Here is a 21759-nt window from a genome sequence, read left to right as displayed (position 1 = left end):
GGATCAGTGTCACCTAATTGATAATGGAAGAATTCAATTATTTCATTAGCCATATCATCATAAGTCTCAAGCCTTTTACCCTCATTATTAATAAGAATCCTTATGGTGTCTCTTTTATTTTTAGAGGCTATGGTAGAATGAAAAAGTTTGGTGCATTTATCTCATTCTTTGATCCATTGGACTTTTGCTTTTTGTTTAAGGAATATATAGTCAGTTTCCTCTAAATCATTCATCTCCTTTTGAACATTCAATTCTTTATCTAAAGAATTGTTTCCATTAAGATTTGAAATCTGAATTTGTTCCAGTTCTTTCTTTTTAAGCCTTACCCTAGCAGAGATATCACTATAGTTATCCTTGTTAAGCTTCTGCAAGCAAGGTTTTAAGCATTTTAACTTGAGAAACAATTTAATCATAGGGTTTCCTTGGGAAGGTTGCTGCAAGGAATGGAGGACATGTTCAAGGAAATTATGGTGCTTAGACCAGAAATTGAAAAATTTAAAAGGCTTAGGCCTATTTATTTAAATCTCTTTATTTATCCAGGCAAGAGCCATACAGTGATCTGAAGGGCCTGAGGCTGTAAATTCTACAAAAGAATTCTGAAAAGAAGTAGCCCAGAGGGTGTTAATTAACACTCTATCTAGCTTCCTTGCAAGATACGTATCTTTTTGTTTATTGCTCCAAGTATAGGTAGGGTCAAAGAAAGGGTGATCATAAAGAGAAAGATCTTGAACCAATTCTTGAAAGTCAATCATTTTAGAGGATGAATATGGTTCGAGAATAAGAGAATCATAGCTTTCTTTATGGTGAAGATAGGTATTAAAGTCACCTCCCAGAATCCAAGGGAGAGACCCAAACCTAATATTAAGGTTTTTGAGGTGTTGCCAAAGAAATCTTCTAGAAGATCCACTGTTACTACTGTAGATAGCAGTGATAATAAAATGAGTGTTATTAAAAAGACATTTAGCAGTAATGCTTTGATCAGTAGAGTGGCGGAGAGAAATATCGATCCCTTTTTTTTTTCCAAAGAAGCCACATTCTACCATTAATAGCAGAATCATAGTTGGTGAGAACATTCCAACTCCCTAAAGTAGTATTGAAGATTTTCGCAGAATTTTCAGGTTTAACTCGAGTTTCCAACAGACAAAGAACATCAACTTTGAAGAGATTAGCACGGTTCAGAACATTTTTCTGTTTTTGAGGATTATTGAATCCCCTAATATTCCAAAAACAAATTATCATTGGAAAATTGAGGAGGATGAACCCTCTGAATTTCCTTCTGAGGTAAGTTTGACTTTTAGGATTTGTTCTTTCTTTTTTGACTTTAGCTCGTTGATTAATTTAGCAACTCCAGCAACAGCTGGCCTTGTTTTCTTTACTAGCAGCTCGTTTAATGAAGAGTTTTCTTCAACTGTTGAGAGAATTTCGAACCTATTTGCTGAGCCTCTTAAAGCTGATTTAGCTTTAATCTTTAAAGGCCTACCTCTTCATCTTTTAGATTTGAAGGAGTATCATTAGAATTGGTTGCAGATTCATGAATTTGTGTATTATCATAATTAACTAATTCTACACCAAGAGGAAGGGTTTGGAACTTATTCCCTTCATTCGAAATATTATGAAGATGATTAGAGGATTCGATATAAACAGGTTGATCCTTTAGGAAAGATTCTGGTTTTGTTATTGAATTGTTATCAGCAGAATTAACAGTTTCCTTTAAGGAGGAAGAGTCAGGCAGAGAGACCTTCAAGGATTCTAAAGTTTGATTTTTTGAATAACATTATCAATAAGAGGTGTCTTTTTTCTCTAGATTTTAAGTTGTGGAGGGGCAATATTTGTTTTGTTAATGCATTCTTTAACATAATGGCCAAATGTACTACATTTTCTGCATCTATAAGGGAACCAAGGAACTTCGACAAAGATTACGGAAGTTTTGCCATTTGCAAGAATAACTTCAACAGTTTCTGGTATGTCTTCCTTTGCTCCTATTTCGATACAAACCTTAGCATATTCTAGCCTAGTTTTCGATGCGGTAATTGAGTCCATTGTTACTGGGACTCCAAGAGCACTGGCTATGTAACTAAGGCCTTCTCTTGAGTATAGTTCTAAGGGAATGTTATATAAATGAATCCATAAAGGGGCAATCTGGAAAGATCAAAGTTCAATATTTGCATATTGGGTTCCCACTTTCGAAGGATTAAAGGTTTGTTGAGTATATGCCACGGGTCATTCTCAAGAACCCAATCCATAGCAACATCAAAATTGGAGGTAAAAATATAGAGATTTTTACCTGCGATGCTTACCTGCGCGCGAGCACCTGTCAAAGGCTGGTTCCAGAGTTTGTCGATGGTTCGTTGGAGGGAGATGAAATTCGGAGCAGCCCCTAAGAACTGACCCACCAGAGAATTTTTCCACTCAGCCGTACTAGCCTCTAGGACCTCAAGGGGAGGTTGAACGATTAGGGATTTATCGCTCGTATTTGGTGGAAAATAGTCGAGTTCATGTCCTGCTTGACACCCCGAATAATTTACGCCAGTCCATTGCTCGATGGATGAAGGAATGGAAAGTGCTAGACAAATGAATCACACTGGAAAACAGATTGAATCGTCGGCGACGGGACGAGAATCGTTGGGTCCGATAGACCTACTATCGTGCACCCGGAGAGAATCGTAGCGTGCGCCTCAACGATTAGTTTTTTTTAACTGGAAATTGATGTTATTTTCAATCTCACGCTGCTAGTTTTTTAAATAGCATATATATTTATCATGTGGATACAATCAAATTAAAAACTATGATTTAATTTATTTAATTTTAAAATTAACAATAACTTAAAACAATTTAAACTAAATATGATGGTCAATGATTAATTTATCTTATTTTAAAATTTTATTTATTATTAAATTAAGATGATTATAAAATAATATGGGGATTTTAAAGTTAACAATATAACCGTGACGTCACCGTTATGAAAGTGTAAATAGATTGTTGTTTCCGTCCGTCGACCTTATGAATTCACCTAAAGCAAAACAACCTCGCTACTGCTCCAGTGTTTGCAGTTAGCAACTCTTTTCCCTGCTCGACTGTCTGTTACGGTGTTCCCCATACAAAGGCCATTGGGTTTCATTCACTTCATCGTCTTCACACCCAAATCTCAAATCCACAATCGTTTCATTCTGATGGCTTGTCTCAAATTTATTTTACTGATTTTCACTCTCCATTCATTTATGCCAACACCCATCTCTTCAAACCCTTCACTAAGCAAAGAAGTCTTGCCTCGAATCCGACCCGACTTCCTTGAATTTGCCAAGAAACCAGAGATCATGGATTGGATGGTTGGTATTAAAAGAAAAATACACGAGAATCCTGAACTCGGTTATGAAGAGTTCCAGACTAGTAAGCTTATAAGAGCTGAGCTTGATCTGATGGGGATCCCTTACAAATACCCAATTGCTGTTACTGGTATTGTTGGCTATATTGGTACTGGAAAGCCACCTTTTGTCGCGCTTAGAGCAGATATGGATGCTCTTGCCATGGAGGTAGTTTGATTTAGTATTGTTGATTCTGGTCAATCGCATCACTTTCATCATGTAGCATATTTTTCTGTGGTTATGATCTTGTGAATTGTGATTAAGATAAAAAATACTAGTACCTTTTCTTTTCTTTTTGAATGATAAAGACTAAATGAGTGATTAATTATTCAGAGCTAGTTTTATACTATATTGATATGAAAGGGAATTGTTGGGTTTTGATGTTTCAGGAACTGGTAGAGTGGGAACACAACAGTAAGGTTCCTGGAAAGATGCATGCTTGTGGACATGATGCTCATGTTGCTATGCTTCTTGGTGCTGCAAAGATGCTTCAAGAACATCGAAATGATTTGCAGGTTCCTTGCAATTTTCTGCATGTTAATTGATGTAGCCTCTGTAAAATATTAGCTTCTTTAATATATTTTTAGGTATTCTTTTGTTAGCAATAAATGAGTAATCCAAGCATCAGCAGTTCTTTGTAAATGATAGTAATCCATGCATCATCAGTTCTTTGTTAATGATGCATTCTTAATCAGACTCTGGTTGCATGATTTGATACATCCGCTTTTCATGCTAAATTTTTGTTTTGTTTAATAGGGAACAGTTGTTCTTATCTTTCAACCGGCTGAAGAAGGAGGTGGGGGAGCCAAACAAATGTTGGATGCTGGAGATTTAGATGATGTTGATGCCATCTTTGCACTCCATGTATCTATCAGACACCCAATTGGTGTTGTGGCATCCCGTCCTGGCCCGCTTTTAGCTGCATCCAGTTTCTTTGAGGCTGTAATAAATGGAAAGGGGGGACATGCTGCTCTTCCTCAGCACACAGTAGACCCAATTTTAGCAGCCTCCAATGTGATTGTTAGTTTGCAACATCTAGTTTCACGCGAAGCTGATCCCTTGGTTCTCAGGTTATCTGTGTGTCCTTTGGTCATGGGCCCCAACAGTCAGTGTTAGCTTTATTTTTTATTTTTTGAAAAACAGTCGGTGTTAGCTGATGCATGGTCTGGTGTGGTGGAACTTTTGTTTCTTTTTTTCTTCTTTCCCCAAAGCAATTACATTTCGCTTATAAATTGCACTGTTAAATAGATTTCACTTCTGTTCAAAATTGTTGCAGATTTCATTTCTATTTCTTATTGTCATATGTTTTCTGCTGAAGATGTTTGTGTGAATTTGAGATACTTTCTTCGTGACATCAAGATGCATTTATATTTAACTAGCTTAAAGGAAACACAAACTTGTCGCAGGTTGTTAGCGTTGGAAAATTCCAAGGCGGTGGAGCCTTTAACGTCATTCCAGATTCTGTGACCATAGGTGGCACTTTTAGGGCATTTTCGAAAGAAAGCTTTGCTCAACTCAAACATAGGATTGAGGAGGTACTGTTGTTTCTTACATCCAATCTGTCTAACTTTGTTCTTGATAACAAGAACTGCTTGTTGGAAGCTTAAGATGATTCTACACCTTCTTTGTCATTTATCTTTTCCCCTTCTGCACTGGTGTTTTGGGCGGGTTCTCCATTTACTTCGTGTTGGAAAGTTGCAGGTTATTACAAAGCAAGCAAGTGTGCAGAGATGCAATGCAAAAGTGACCTTCGATGAAAAGTCCACTTACCCTGTGCTCTTCAACAACAAAGAGTTGCATGAACGTTTCAGACAGGTTGCAGGGGAAATGTTGGGTATTCAGAATGTTGTAGAAGCAGAAGTTGAGATGGGAGGAGAGGACTTTGCATTCTTTTCAGAGGCGATTCCTGAACTTTTTTTCTTTCTCGGAATGAATAATGAAACTCAGGGACCACCTCAACCGAGGATAGAAAAGCATTCCCCACACATAATAGACCATTGAACTCGTTTTTCTTGGAAAATAAACCTAAAATTTGTTTTAATAATTTGTTTAAATTTTTATTAAAATAATAAAATATTTTTTGGTGATCAAATTACATCCTAAACAAAGATTTGTTGTAACTCCTTTAAACTATATTTTTCAATTTTTAAAAGAAACTAAATCTTAATCAAAATGAATTCTAATTTTTTTTTCTTTTTTTCGAAACATTGTAACACTAACAAAATAACTTCTGTTTGAAGCTTAGCAGGTAGAATAATAAGATTTTATTATTTCAAGCTCAAACACAAACTCATCATCTAATTCTACACCTGCAAAACACTATACCTGCCAATCAAAACCCTGAATTTGTATTACCATTTCACTTTCACAACAAATCTCAGACCCGATTCCAACGAAAGTTCAAAGTTAACCTAGTTTAAGATTAAAGGACGACGTAATAAAAATATTATAAAAAAATATAGTGTTACCGATTAAATAATGATGAGATAATATTTTTCCATTTAAGCAAAAAAATGGTATTCGCATAATTTTTACATTTTAATTTTTAAATTTATCTCACTTAAAATATTTTATTACAATAATTAATAAATTACAACACTTATATTTACTTTTTTTTAATCATTTTATTGTATGATAACATTTATCTTTTTAACACTATGTTTAATTAATATGAGAGAGAAATCATGAAACCGGATTAGTTTTTTCCCCACCATAATGATGAGATAATTTATCTTAAAGATGAATAAAAAAGTCAAATTTGTGAAGAAAACATTGACAGTAGATAATGGTTTTGAGGAAAAGATTACATAACAAATTTGATGTTTTAACCGATTTCCCAGTTCACCGACCTCCTCCCCCATCCCATCGCAGTTCCTTTGTTCGTACTAGTATTTTCTGTTTATAAACACAATCCTTAAATTGAGAAAGCGCAGAGACAAATTGGGAGATGGGTGCAATGACTTGGCCTACACAGGATGAGGTACCGATTTCTCTTTCTTTTGGGGGGTATCAATCTGGGTTTTTTTTTTATTCATTCGCATTGATAAGATTTCATTTCTGATCATTGCTTTATCCTTCCATGCGATTTTATTGCTTTCCAAATAGAAGAGCAGGAGTAGATTCGGTTGCCTCTGCTTTTTTGATCAGTGAATCTGTTTTTCTTTTATTTTCACATTTACATTTACATTTATTTTGGATGAGAATTGGATTGCAGCTACAAGAAATTAGAAAGATAGTGTCTGGAATGTCTGGAAAAGGTACAGAGGACGTTCGGGTTGTTGTATCTCCTTATCGGATTTGTCCTCTGGGGGCTCATGTCGATCATCAGGTTGCTATGTTGCACCTGTATTTGCGTTGATCTCATGTAGAGTTGATTTCTCTTTTTGTTTACCACTCTTGGTTTCTAACGCTTGCAGGGTGGGATTGTTTCTGCTATGACAATTAATAAGGGAATACTATTGGGATTTGTACCTTCTGGTGACACTCAGGTGAGCTTAAGATGGCATTTTCACCTTATAGCTTTTGTAGAACGGGGAGCTGGTTTCTGGAAGTTTTGCCTTCTTTTATACCTTGATCATAACATTTCTGACATTTTTCTATCAACAAACGCATTCTCTCTATCACACACACAACACGCAAACGCATATGTCGGCCTAATGACTTTTTTCTAAGGCTTGAAGGGTATAAAAGAAAACCAACGATCAAGAATTCACGATTCAAAAATCACAACAGAACATGAAAAGAAATAATCTTTTCCTTATTCTTCTATCATCATATCTGTCATTTTATCATTAGATTGAACGGACTTTGGAATGCTTGGTGTAGGTTGCATTACGATCAGGTCAGTTTAAAGGAGAAGTTAGGTTCAGGTATGAGAATCTTCCTTCTCTTGTACCTTGCACTTCCATAATGTCCTTTAGTTTTTTTTTTTTAATTTATCTTTTATATCTTTAGTTCTGATAAAGATCTTTTTTTCATGTTCATTTTTCTACACAGCCATAAAATTGTAATTATTGATTAAAGCTGGAAATTATGTTTGTTACACAGCTCCGTTGCTAGCTGTTCTTTTAATAGGGTTGACTGTGCAATAGACCATTTTATGGAGTAGTCAAAATGGGCCATGAATTGTATTTATGATTATATTGAACTCGTCCCATAGTCAAATACAATCCAATTTGAATAGCTTAAATATCGCAAATGCTGAAGCTATCACAAATAATTGAGTACTTTCATTTTTCTCTCTCTCCCCCTCTCAGCTTTCACTTACCTATTGGTATTTGGTGGGGCTACTTCAACTATTATATATAGAAGAAAGAACCAAGTACATTGGAACTTCTGTGGCTGCTGTTAAAGATGAATCCATACATCGTGCAATCTAATTAGTGTGCTATATACAATTGTACAACCCTCTTAGTCCAAGAGCATTTACATCTGTTTGCTTCAAACAGGATTAGTTGCTGTCATAAATGACATTTTTCTACATGATTATACAAAATACTGCCCCATTTTTAACTTGAATGTTTTGGTGTCATGATATGATAGAGTTAATGAGACCCCAAAGCCAAGGCTGACCATTAGCAAAGGTGAAGAGATTAAAGTAGAGAATTCTTTTCCAACACCAGATGAATTTGGATGGGGCATATATGCTAGAGGAGCCTTGCATGCATTACAGAGTAGAGGGAATCATCTTGCTCAGGTAAGAGTTATTTCCCTGTATTTTTCATACAAAATAATGTTGAAAATATTTAATACCCCCAGAGTGAAAAAATGAAATCATTGGTCTACAATAACCTTTAAGAAGCTAAACCCTTTATTGAAGATAATGAGATGGAATCTGTTTTTAGCCTAGAAAAATATGCAAAATCTGATAATTAAAGATAATTACAGCCTAGTGTCTTCCTTTATAACTGAATTTTCTTTACAAGTTTATGCCACACGTGAGATTGAGAGAACTTTATTATTATTTGTATACAGTGTTAACCCCCTGATTCGATGGCCATGTCTATCTGGTTGCTGAGTATGCCATTGACATTTTACTGACTGTGAAAGCAAATATTTTATTTTAGTTTGTTTTCACTATTTTTTTAAATATATAACTTTTTAAAATTAAATCTACTCATATTTGCAGGGTATCATTGGCTACATCTGTGGATCTGAGGGTCTGGACAGTTCAGGCCTTAGCTCTTCCGCTGCTGTATGTTTATTTTTTTTATTCTGTTTGTTACAGCATATAGACAGCTTAGGTGATACTTGGTGGTAGAGGAAAGGAAGGAAAATCTCAAAATCACTTTTGAGATAAACCAGCACACTGCTATAAGCAAATCCATCCTAGAGCACATAACATGCTTTTTTATGCTACCCTTGGAAATAATAGACCGCTTTTGGACCAAATTGAAATTATAGTTTTTTTTTTATTTATAAGAATTTCAGGCCTCGTTAAAAACCCCCTTCTTGATTAATGGAGTTTATATGAACTCTTTAATCAGTGGAAGGGGGAAAAGAGTGCCTTAGGATTTTATTGAACCATAAAATTACATAAGGTACAACCATCATACACCCCACCAACCAAATAAACTTGAAACAACCATAAAACACCCAAAATATAAGAATAGAATAGGATCAGCCAATTCCTTCTTTAGCTAAGGCATCAGCCTCTAGATTGGCTGACCTATTAATCCATCTGACAACACCTTCTAAAACATTAAGCCTATGGACAATATCTTTAATCAAAAACTCATAAACATTAGGAACTAGATCCTCTTTCTTAATCCAGTCTACCGCAACTTTGCTGTCGCTTTCAATAATCAGACGACCCTTCCTCTCACATAAATTCGCATAGAACATTAGACCCTTTTGAATAGCTTTTAATTCCATAAAAGTTGGAGGGCCCGGACCAACAGTTTCCTTGAAAGAACTTAAAGTCAAACCCAATGAGTCCTTTAGAACACCTCCTATCCCACTCTTCTTCCAATCTCTTGTAGTAGCCGCATCAACATTTAACTTTACAAAACCTTGAGGAGGAGGAGACCAAGGAAATATAGATACAAGCCGATTAGGATAAAGAGAGCACAAATCCCCTAATGAAGGGTCTGAAATAAGAGAATCCTTAGGAATAGACACCTCTTTGTACTTAGCAAGGAACCAAGAAGCTAGTCTAAACCTTGCTAGGAAAAAATATTCAGCCAAATCTAGCTTTCCCCCTTCAAACACAATGAGATTCCTAACTTTCCTAGTAGTCCAAATAACTGCCCCAGGAATAAAAGACCAAATTGTAGAGGAAGACTTCAAATCAGCCCAAGCAAGTAGGAATTTTTTCGCATTAACATGCAAAACAGACTTAATCTTCTAGAAATTCAGAAATTTGTTCCAAATCATCCACACCACCAAACACGTGAAAAACAAGTGCGATGGAGACTCCACCTCCCTCTTACAAAGAGGGCACATAATGTCTACAATTCCTTGTATTCCCCTTTTAACAAGTTATGACCTAACAACCAGCTTCCCTAACACCACCTGCCACATAAAGGACTCCACTCTAGGTGGAATCTGGCCCCTCCAAATAATCTTCTTCCAGAAATATACCTCTTCCGAATCCGAAATAATGGCTGAGCAAATCTTAGTGCCAGATTTAACAGTATGTACCCCATCTCTAGTACCTTTCCAAATCACCCCATCACATAACTCCGTAGATAGAGAAACAGAGGAGATAGCATTCATCAAGTTAACCCACTGTTCTACTTCCCAGTCGTTTAAATTTATTCTAAACTGCACATCCCAACTCCAACCAGATGAGCTATAATTCCCAAATTCAACCAGTGTACCCATTCTGTTTGTGGAAATGGAGAACAATCGAGGGAAAATAATTAGAAGAGGAAAGTCCAACGCCCAATTATCCTGCCAGAACCTAATCAATCTGCCATCCCCAACTCGGAAAGAATACAAACTTCTAAACTTAGAGCCAATACTGTCTTCTTTAAAGTGATTCAAAACCACCGATCTCCAAATCCAAGATACTCTTTGTGGGACTTTGTTGTCAAACATTAACCAAGATGGATCCATATTGTATTTAGAACAAATGAATTCCCTCCAAACAGACCCCCTTTCATTAGCATACCTCCAATACCATTTTGCTAGAAGAGCTCTATTCAAGAAAACAAGGTTTCTAACACCTAAACCCCCCTCGAATTTTGACTTGCACACATTCGGCCAGTTAACCCAATGTATCTTATTTTTACCTACTCCCCCACCCCATAAGAAATTCGCCATAATGGAGTTGAGAGATTTAAGAACCACAACTGGTATCTTAAATAAAGATAAATAATACGTCGGGAGCGAACATAGAACCGACTTTATTAAAACCAACCTTCCTGCTAATGACAGAGAAGCAGCCTTCCACCCCGCTAATTTATTCATAAAATTATTCACCATCGGATTCCAAAGTGCTGTAGAGTTCCTAGTAGCACCAAAGGCAGTCCTAAATATTCAGAGGGAAAACTACCCACAGAACATCCGATAGAATTAGCCCACTGCTGAACTTCTTCCTCGTTCATATTAACACCAAACATTTTACTTTTCTTCAAGTTGAGTTGTAAACCAGAAATCACTTGAAACACTCTAAGCACCCTCTTCACATTTAAAATCTGCGTCTTAGATGCACCACAAAACATAATGAGATCATCCGCGAACTGTCCAGAAAACAGACCCTGTTCCACAGCCTTCACAATTAGTAGATTGAGAAGTTCTCCAATAAAATTAAACAACAGAGGTGATAGAGAGCACCCCTGTCTAAGACCTTTAGCCGTTGCAAATTCCTCAGAAGGAACTCCATTCACTAAAACAGAAACTGAAACTGTGGTTACACACTTTCTGATCCAACCCCTCCACCTGGAACCAAATCCCATTTTCTCCATTACTAGAAACAAAATGTCCCACTCCACCGAATCATACGCTTTCTTGAAATCTACCTTGAAAACACAACCTTTAAGACCATTTTCCCTCCAATAATCCACCCCTTCATTCGCAATTAAAGAACAGTCCAATATTTATCTCCATTGGGTGAAAGCAAATTGAGTACGACTAATTAAGTCTGAAATACAACTCCTCAACCTCCTCGATAGGCACTTAGATAGGATCTTATATAATCCACCAACTAAGCTAATAGGCCTATAATCATCAAGGTCACCACTGTTAGAGACCTTAGGAATAAGAGTAATAAAGGTATGGTTGATGCCATGATCCCAATCTTTCCCCGAATAGAAGTTGAAGAAGAACTTCATAATTTCTCCTTTAAGTGCATGCCAATATCTCTTAAAAAAACCCAAATTAAAACCATCCGGCCCCGGGGCTTTGTTGCTATTGCAAGACTTTAAGGTCTCCCATATTTCCTCTTCAGTAAATTCTTTCTCCAAAATTAAACTCTGCTGAATTGAAATTCTGGAAAAATTCAACTCGATTTCTTTCACTTCTAAGGTCGATTTGTCATTAAAAGCCTTAAAGAAGTGTTCTTTGACAGTGGCTTTTATAACCTTTGGGTCTTGAATAACATTACCCCTGCAAATAAGAGCATTCAACGCATTTCTTTTCCTCCTAACTGAAGCACATGTATGGAAGAATCTGATATTTCTATCCCCATCTTCTACCCATTTGGATCTAGAATTTTGGAACCAAATCTGCTCCTCTATCTTATGCAACTTCCATAATTCTGACCTTAACTCCTTTAACTCAGCAGCTTTCTCATCATAAGTACCATCTTGCTGCTGTTGAACCTCCACTTCTAATTTTTGAATATTCAATTCTATTTCTGAAATTAAAGCTCCAGGAAACTTTTCTCTCTTCCCTGCCCAATTTTTAATGGCAGTTTTGGTTTTTTTCAGAATTTTGAAAATTCCAGCATTCATCTGTATCTCTTTACATTCTTGAATTGAAGAACTGATCACATCCTCAAAACCTGCTTCATCCATCATATAGTTAAACAGTTTAAACAGCTTTTTCCCCCAATTAACACCTCCATTCTCAATTATTACTGCATTATGATCTGACAATGATCTTGGCAGCAAAGACTATGTTAAATCTGGAAAAGCTGCCAAGAATTGGCTATCAACCAAAAATCTATCCAGCCTTACATAGGTCGGTGAATCTTGGTTATTATACCAAGTAAACCTACCTCCACTCAATGACAAATCGATTAGACCTGTAGTAAGAAGAAAACAACTGAAAATCTCTAAAGAATTCCTGTTTTGGCCTCTACCAATATTCTCATCTTCTTGTAGATACACATTAAGGTCCCCTCCAACACAAATAGGCTCAGAATGTCCTCCAATGAACGTGCTTAATTCTTCAAAAAAACTCTCTTTTTCCTCCTCAACCGAAGAACCATACACATTAATGAATCTGCAACTGAAATTATTTGCCCGAAATCTCCCCGATATAGCAATGAATCTTCTGGATGTACACTGATTTTGCAACTCAAATACGTTATCATCCCAGAACAACAGTAAACCCCCTGACGAACCAACCGATGGTGACTCAATAACCCCTTTCAAATTATTTAACCCACTCCTCCTCAAAAAAGACCTTTGAATTTTCTCCAATTTCGTTTCCTGCAACCAAAGAAATTGAGGACAATATTTGGAAACTAGCCTCTGAACATCCCTTTTTTTCTCTAATCTACCCAATCCTCTAACATTCAATGTTATTATAGATATCTTTAACATCATCATAAAGAAATCAACCAACTAGTCCCCCCGCAAAATCCCCCTGCTTGTCCATCCTCAAGCCTTTTTCCAGACTAATAATCTTATCCAAAAAGGCTTGTTGTCCTTGTTTAAAGGAAATACCCAACAACTTACTTATCTCCCAAGTAACTAAAGCTTCATCCAATAAATCTGAAAAACCTGAAGAGGAAGCTGTTGAAATGCTCACTCTTTCTAAAGCTTCCCTTAACAAATGTCTTCTAGCTCTTCTGATAAAAAAACCCGATTCAAAGTTGTGATTATCACCCATTAACTGCAATCCTTCAACCACCCTTTCCACACTCATATCCCTCGAATTCGATCCATCATTCACATCCTCACAACCCTGAAACTCTGCATCCACTGACAAGCTATCCAGTTGATTTCCTTTGGAATTCATAATTTTCCAGTCACTGACGATTAAGATACTATCTTTCTCAGGCTTAAAATTCAAGATACTTCCCATCCAGTATTTTCTGCCCCTACACCTTTTGTAAACCCTTTTGTAACTTCTGCTTTTCCTTTTCTCTAACGGTACACTTTTGGTGCTTATCGAACTGTCAGACTTATAACACAATCTACCCTTAACTTTGCTTCTTGAATTATCAATGGTAGGCTCTATCACCCTTAATTCAGAATCCTTGGCTCGAAAACCATCCTGCTCAATTATCTCTGAATCTGACCTCCTCCCCACATCTTCACTGCTGTAACAACTTGACTTAGCCAAATCCTGATCTTGAACCATTTTCCCAAATTTATCAATTTTAATTTTTGGCCCAGCAGGAATAATCCTCATTACGTTAGGCCCAGCAAACTCATCTTCTTCTGATTGGGCTTCCGACCCAGCAACCGTCATTTTTTGAATCTCTCAATCCCAAACCTGCAAACTAACCCACTTTGACACTCCCTCCATACTGCACAACTGACTTTCCATTAATGTCTGATCTATTTTTTTAAATTCTTGGAAACCGATTATCTCCACCAACTCCACCAAGCCTGATAGCTGCGCCCTGTTCCATCCAACTGTCCACTCTCTGACAGTTTTCTTCTTCGTTCTCAAACATGAACGCTCCCAACTGTCCCTCATCGAAACTGACCACCGGAGGATTTGTGGAAAAGAAAATAGACTCATCATTCGCCGATCCAATCTTCATTGTTACTTTAAAAGATCTTCCATATGATCCAATAGTAATCTGATCTGGAACATCAAAAGGACTAGCCACCCTAATTAGCAATCTTGCCTTTGTAAGATCTTCCCTGTGTTTCGTGTCATCAAGAATATCTATAACCCTTCCTCATCTCCCTGCTAACCTTTCAAGGAAAGATTCATTCCAGCATAAAAGAGGTAACCCAAAAAACTCCACCAAGCAAAAAGCCAAAGGAACACCATCTTCGTTCAGTAATGGCTCTAAACGATCAAACCAAAATTGAAGATCTTCTTTCTTCTTCATCCAAGCATCTGACATTTCTTCAACTGACTTAAAGATTATTACACAAGAGTTCCAGACATACCCCCATCTAACAATCTGGACGTCATAGCCTTCATTAACTAAAGCATTATGAACTAACTCTAACTCAAATAAATTCTTGATAATCCCCGTCAATGATCTTTTAACCCAGCTCGAGCTCTCAGATGAAATGTGCATATGCATGATGTTTTTCCTGACTTTTTCCCTGTTTTCAGCATCGACGGACATATCTTTGACCTCCAGAACACTCCTCGACCTCCTGTTCGACATCAATGCATCTTTGTACGATCTGTCATCCCTCAAACTTCTAAGAACATCATCTGGCTCTTTTGGATTCGAAATATCAGCAGTGATCGGACAAGCTTCCTTCTTTAAATCCTTATTATTACGCTCTACCCATGCTCGGGATTCATTGTATCTTGTGACTCCAACCGTGATCCTTCTCCCATCTTTGATCGCTCCATTAAGATTTTCTACAGCCCTTCTCAAACCATCTCATTTCCAAACTGCACAAAAGCAAAAGTGGAAAATCTGTATTTTGGGTTTCTAGTTTCCTTAGGGATATAGACTCTCTGAACTGGACCATGAACTAAAAACATTTCCCTTAATGCACGTCTTGACACTCTCCGAATAAGATTATCCACAAACACCTTCCAAATCTCCTCGGAAAAAAAATTACTTTTCGCCTTTCTCTCACAACTTCTCTCTCCCTCTCTCTCATCTTTTCCCTTATTTGGAATGCTGTTTTGGTTGAGATCCACATTGAAATTATAGGTTTAATAAGTAGCCATTCCTCGTGGAACGGAAATTTCTACCTAGGAACTTTAGTTCTGAAAAACTTCTTCCATTTATGTTGTAAATATTCAAGAAGATTATTATGTGACTGTCATACAAGGGGAACCCTGGAATTGTGCAAGATGGAGAAAACTCTAAAGGATAAAGGAGGAAACAGGTGAATCACCCAGAAATGACAGCATTTACCAATCTGAAAATAGAAATGGATACAAGTTGTCATTGCATTTCTCCCATCTGAAAGTTACACAAATTTCTGATATATTGATTTTAGAGAAAATTCAACATTATAATAGATGTCTCTATCTTGCGAAGCATTAGAGAAGATGGAGTAGAGGAGATCCAAAATTGGCAGTGAAAGACAGTGAATCAACATTTTATTTTAATATAGTTTATCCTCAGAAAGAGTTGATCTGTCTTAGTGAAACCTAAGAGGTTTGTGAATTGGAACTTTTTAACCAAGCAAGAGATATAATGATCTTCACGTATTGCTTGACTTGGTAAAAAGTTTTAGGAAGAGAGATATATTGCATTTTCAATTCTTTTTTTTTTTCACTAAATAGGCCGAGGAAGTATATTCTTAAATATTTCTTAGGAAGTGATCTGCACTAGTGATTTGCTATAGTTAAGTTCGCATTTTTCTTGAAAACTCAGATGAAAATAAGTTGCAATTTTGTCAAGAATTCTCTTGTTTTTAAGCCAATCTGGGCATATTGTTAGGAAATTTCATCTTCATTGCATTCCATTTTAAAAGATGTAGTGAAGTTATCTTTTGACAGGTGGGCATAGCTTACCTGCTGGCTTTGGAAAGTGCAAATAGTTTAACTGTATCTCCCACGGAAAATATTGAGTATGACAGGTATTTTCATCACTGTTGAATTACTTAAGTCTGTATGCATGGTTTATTTAGTAGCGACCATTAAAATTATTTAAGACTGGGTTTATTGCTAACTTTGAAGCTTTACTTTTGAATGACTGAACGTTATGATATCTTATTCTCGTTCAGTTATTATTTCAAGGCAAATTAAGTGTTTCTTGCTTATTAGTATGCTTCAGGACCTAATTTATAAAAAAATAGTCATGTAGAATAAATAGGGCAAAGAGATAGGGAATAGAAATGAAAGAAAAAGCTTTGGATAGGTAATAAAATGGGTGGGAATAGAGGTACTAGGAGCAGAAAATCAGAGAGAAACAGGAGGAGGAAATATTGATACTCCATATCTTTAAATATGCGCATGAGCATATGGCTCCATGGTAGGTGCACTTAGTACCCGACTAAGAGTTGGGTTTGAATCTCCTTCCGTGGAGGTAAAAGAAAAAAACTCAAAATTACCAATGACTCGTCATTTAAATGCTACTAGAATCAGAATTAACAATGGCACTTATAAGTAGGGGTGAACGTACGATCGAGTCGAGTTAAAAAAATTTCGAGTTAAAAAAAATTTCGAGTTATTCGAGTTGACAAATCCTATTTTACAACTCGGACTTGATTTGAAATTTTTTCGAGTCTAGTCAAGTCGATTTTCCGAGTTTCTGTTTAAATTTAATTGTAAATATATATAATATTATAATATTATTTGATTCCAATTTAAGTGAGTTTCTATAACCATATATACAATACAAATATATATTTTTTTCATACGTGATATTCATATATCGTACAAAGTCCAAGGACTCAACTTAAACTTGAAAATAAATCCACTAATTACTAAAAAATTTCAAGTTATTCGTGTTGCATTTTTCAACTCGATTTGAATTTGAAATTTTTTCGAGTTGAGTTTATGAAATTGCAACTCGAAGTCAATTCGAGTCGAATCAAGTTGAAAATTTCGGTTGTTCGAGTTGAGTCGAGTTTTGCTCACCCCTACTTGTAAGCTAATAGAAAAAAGGAATGGTAATATAGCCCTAATGCCCTAGTACTTGGGAGATAAGAAAAAGAATACTTGATGTAAAATAGTATAGTTAGTATAAAAAAACCTAATTCTACAAAAATAGAGGTTAAACTCTTAAATTTTGCAGAACAGAAATTGAAACTTCATCTTTTAAAAAAATCAATTGCAAACAACTGATTTGCTGTTGCATCATTTTGTTTTCTATCCTATTTTTTGCTTGGAAGCTAGCATAAATTTGCATCATAGCAGATGGATATGAGAAACCACAAGGGATATGGCAATGTGGATTGTGCCTTGCATGTGATACTCATACAAAAGCACCCAAAATGCTCTTTATAGTAGTAGGTGAGTTAAAATAGACAAAAGGTTCCCCGTCTAGAAAAATATACTGAAAAAATGAATTCCAACCAGTGAAAGGGTTAAGGCAAGGGATAAGACTGTAGGGAACCATGACCTTTTTTTAGCATGAAAAATGGTAAAGTTCCTTCGTAATAGATTTCCCTGAGAAAACATGTACGAAGGTTTTGAATCAAACCATTCACATCCAAGACAGGAATGCTGAAGAAGTTATGGAATACAAGCCAGACGGGCTGGTTGGTCTGGCTGAACCAGGAATCCATGTCTTAGTGAGATTTATTCCATTCTATCCTTACATGTTAAACCTTTTCTAAATCTGATATTATGGAACATGCAGGGTGATCGAAAACGAGTATTTAGGTCTGAGAAATGGAATAATGGATCAATCGGCTATACTGCTTTCAAGCCATGGCTGTCTAACCTACGTGAACTGCAAAGTAAGTCAAACTTTTTGTACTAATTTCACTGAATAAACCTTTCACTCAATTAGGTGCCACAAGCTGAGTGATACACAGTTGGATAATTGACACAATACTCAATTAGGTGCCACAAGTTTAGTGATACTAAATAAGTTGGATAATTGACACAATACTCAAATTAAAGCATAGTAATTTTTTACTATGAGCTTTTAATATTTTTATTTAATTTTGTTTTTAAATGAATAGTTATTTTTTTGACGAAAAAAATGTGTAGAGGAAAAAAATTGAAGAAGAATAAGTTCATGTGTTTGACTAAAATCCACAAGTTTTAATAAAATCTTATTCCAATCAAACAGGAATTGTATTTAAAATGGCTTTATAATCAACAGTATTGTCATACATGCAAAATAAATTGACTAAAAGGTGTATTGTATTTAACAATTAACATAATAAGTTTTAAGTAAGGTCAGGGTTTGAACCCTGGCGTTTGCAAATGGAGCAAACTGGGTTGGGAGGATTGCCCTCGCCTCTTCAATACCCGATCTGGATTAGTTGATCAATAGATTAGATACCAGTGATTAATTCAAAAAAAACATAATAAGTTAAAAAGAGGTGCAAGAACTAAATTAATATCTTTATCAGAGCCTAACATTGTGTTACAAAAATGTCCACCCTTGGACCTTTCACCGATTGCTTGTGTGCAATGCCACGTTGCTTTGGTTGCCCAAACTTTGTCAGATGCTTTTCCCAAAGCCGTGTATGTTGACTCACTTTGACTGTTATTTTATTGAGATATGTAACCCCTTTTCTTTAATGTAATGTTGATCCAATCATGATTTTTCTGAAAAAGATATTTAATTCGTAATACAAAATGTTGATTCATTTAAACTTGTTTCACATGGCCTCTCATTACATGTAGACTAAAGAGCACAAGATTATACACCCTCCAAAGTTTCTAGATGATCACGAAGCTGAACCAAAGAAAGGCTACAAAATATTACTAGCATTTTCAGGACTTAGGCAAGCTTTGACCAGCAATCCTGGATACAATTCTCGAGTTGCAGAATGTCAAGAAGCTGCCAAAGTTCTTCTGTAGTATGATCTCATTCCCTCTAATTTAGAACACTGGACAATTGTCATTTATGATTTAATTTTTAAAATGCAGATATCGTCACTAGTGCACTTAGATTTTGAGGCAGTTAAATTCATGTTAACTTCTATAGATCCACTTTTTGATTTAATGCTTGTGGTTGTGGATGGAGAATATTTGAATTCTTTTCTTGATCATGTTGATTAGAGGAGTAAAAAGATGACATTTTATATTGCCCTTTTAGAAGTCCACCTTGTCATGAGTAGAATCATATCGATGTTCGATGCATGGCACTAACCCTCGTTTTCTTACAATGAGAGTCCACATCTTTTGTTGTCTTCTGGTTCTGCTTGTACCTTACAATGAGATATCATGACCTCTATAAAATTTTCAATAAAATGCAACATCTTGTCATATTTTTACTAAAAGTTTGTCCTGGTTTATCGTGATTCACCTTTTTTTCCTCTTTTTCTGTTATACGTTCAATAAACATAACTATCTGTTTCTGTTTTGTAGTGCTTCTGGAGATGATGAAACAGAGCCCATCCTATGCAATGGCTAGTATTTGACCCCATTGTCCCTGTGAATTTGAACTTCCTCTTAAGTTATTTATTTATTTATTTTTGTATTTGCACAATGAATTTAATTTCTTTCCTACCCTCGTTCCTAGCAGTTAAACCAGAAGCTTACGAAGCATACAAGGTATAAACATCAATATAGACTCTGATTTCAGAAGCTGAAAATTTCGCAGCATTTCTTTTTTTTAGTTGTTTTTATGCCATTATTATTAGCTGAATGTTATGTTTTGGATGTATTTTATTTAATTACCTGTCCTACTAGAATAGTAAACTTCCAAGTTACATACTTCAGTTTGCTAAATAAGATTTATATATTCTCAGATTTAAATATTAGGTATACTCATGAATGCAAGTATGGTATGCATTCATTCATGGGTATTCTACTAATAATGAAAATAACATGACCTCGTAAATCTGAGCGTCCAGTCACCACATACTAGTATATGAGATTATTAACTTCGATTGCATGAAAAATAAATTAATATTTATGCACCCATGAAAGAATAAACCTAGCTAAAACAACTTCATGTATGATACGTGCCCTCCATATCTCAAACATAAGATCTCTACACCATTCCACCTAAGCTAAGCATGGAATGCAGTAGATAGGCTATGTTTGATGTATATAACCTGTGCAACTAGTTGTTGACTTCACATTCTCTGTTTTGTTCACAAGTTATGTTACTATTATCAGATGGCCTTTTCTTTTGCAGTTCAAACTGGAACCAAATCTAGCCGAAAGAGCAGAGCATTACTTTTCAGAGAACATGCGGGTTACTAAAGGTACAACTGTGTTATCACAATTCCTTGAATTTATCTTGGCAACATAACAATATGTAGATACCCATGTTCAATGGCTTATCAACTAATTAATGGTTATTCCAGGATTAGAGGCTTGGGCTTCAGGAGAATTGAGAGATTTTGGGGAACTAATGACAGCTTCTGGTCTAAGTTCAATTAAAAACTATGAATGTGGTACGACCTACCTTTTTCTGTTTCTTAGTTGCATTGCCATGCCTCTTAAATTCCAAAAGTTTTAACCAAGAAGAAACAAAAAACAATTAGATCTCCTACTGGAGCCTATTTAAATAAATGACTGTAATGTAATGGTTATGAAGGGTGCGAGCCACTGATTCAATTATACGAGGTCCTATTGAGGGCTCCGGGGGTATTTGGAGCTCGGTTCAGTGGAGCTGGATTCAGGGGTTGCTGTGTTGCACTGGTAGATGTGGATCGCGCAGCAGAAGCAGCGAACTTTGTGAAGGAAGAGTATCCTAAGCTTCAGCCAGTGCTGGCAAGCCAATTGAGCCATGGCTCGGATGTTTTGATTTGTGAAGCAGGTGGCTGCGCTCGTGTTATTGATTAACTTTCCTTCTTTTCTTATGTTGTTCTTCTATTCATTCACTTCAATGTTGTCTGACAAATTCCATGAACAAGTGTGTTGCAGAGTTTAAATAGGTTCTGAATTAGTCTAAATTTCAAAATACAAAACCATTTGAATTTTCCTTCATTAGATTCCAAAAATAGGGTAAATTATGTCTTCATCCTTCAATCTAATCTTGGTCCATTACCCAAGTTTGTTTTTACTAGTCTGCGGCTTTGAATTCATCAGGTTGGAATTAATGCAGTGCAATATCATTTACTTGCATGATTATTTTAATATAAATCATTCATGCAATATAATTTCTTCAAGAGGAAAAAAGAACCGTAAGATCACATGTCCATTTTCGTAAAATGTGAACATCTCACTGACACACAAAAATCAGCCAATATATTAAAATTAAAGCTGGATACAAGCAGCTTGCAAAAACCAGTTAATGGTTTCTGACATTTTCTTTTTGCTACCCAATCATCAACTTTGTCACATGAGAAAACACGAGATTTAAACAGCCAGAAAGGAGAGATAAAATGTCATCAGCAACAGCATTAGACTCCCTTTCAGATAAAATGTCTCATGTAGTTTTGCAAGCAGAGATCCCAACCGAGCAGCAAGAGGTGAATGTGCGAAAACAAATGCATTAGCTCCCTTTTTAATTAAAATTTTTATATACATGCTGCCCTGCCATTAT

The 21759-nt window shown here is 35.9% G+C and overlaps 2 protein-coding genes across 2 annotated transcripts; both read left to right on the top strand.

Moving 5' to 3' along the window:
• The first annotated feature begins 3008 nt into the window (after positions 1-3008).
• LOC120175440 (IAA-amino acid hydrolase ILR1-like 4) lies at positions 3009-5363 on the top strand. Its single transcript, XM_039182067.1, has 5 exons — positions 3009-3530; positions 3752-3877; positions 4119-4424; positions 4742-4897; positions 5064-5363. The coding sequence occupies exons 1-5, from the start codon at positions 3171-3173 to the stop codon at positions 5361-5363; spliced, it is 1248 nt and encodes a 415-aa protein (XP_039037998.1). The 5' UTR covers positions 3009-3170.
• A 787-nt stretch (positions 5364-6150) lies between these two features.
• LOC120175631 (galacturonokinase-like) lies at positions 6151-21181 on the top strand. The gene is made up of 14 exons (XM_039182242.1): positions 6151-6342; positions 6577-6690; positions 6779-6850; positions 7188-7231; positions 7905-8058; positions 8491-8556; positions 16134-16213; positions 17941-18040; positions 18942-19117; positions 19629-19669; positions 19786-19814; positions 20404-20473; positions 20576-20665; positions 20809-21181. Exons 1-14 carry the CDS (start codon positions 6310-6312, stop codon positions 21054-21056), a joined length of 1317 nt encoding a protein of 438 aa, XP_039038173.1. The 5' UTR covers positions 6151-6309; the 3' UTR covers positions 21057-21181.
• The last annotated feature ends 578 nt before the right edge of the window (positions 21182-21759 follow it).

The sequence above is a fragment of the Hibiscus syriacus genome, unplaced genomic scaffold (genome assembly GCF_006381635.1).
Source record: "Hibiscus syriacus cultivar Baekdansim isolate YM2019G1 unplaced genomic scaffold, ASM638163v2 tig00003194_pilon, whole genome shotgun sequence".
NCBI classification, from domain to species: domain Eukaryota; kingdom Viridiplantae; phylum Streptophyta; class Magnoliopsida; order Malvales; family Malvaceae; genus Hibiscus; species Hibiscus syriacus.
This window is presented reverse-complemented; position numbering and strand designations above follow the sequence as displayed.

Coding starts and splice junctions, on each gene's coding strand:
- LOC120175440 (XM_039182067.1), top strand. CDS start 3,171: ATGGCTTGTCTCAAATTTATTTTACTGATTTTCACTCTCCATTCATTT. Junction 4,425..4,741: donor CACGCGAAGCTGATCCCTTG/GTTCTCAGGTTA, acceptor ATATTTAACTAG/CTTAAAGGAAACACAAACTT. Junction 4,898..5,063: donor TCAAACATAGGATTGAGGAG/GTACTGTTGTTT, acceptor GGAAAGTTGCAG/GTTATTACAAAGCAAGCAAG.
- LOC120175631 (XM_039182242.1), top strand. CDS start 6,310: ATGGGTGCAATGACTTGGCCTACACAGGATGAG. Junction 16,214..17,940: donor GAAAATATTGAGTATGACAG/GTATTTTCATCA, acceptor TGGAACATGCAG/GGTGATCGAAAACGAGTATT. Junction 19,815..20,403: donor AAGCTTACGAAGCATACAAG/GTATAAACATCA, acceptor TTTCTTTTGCAG/TTCAAACTGGAACCAAATCT.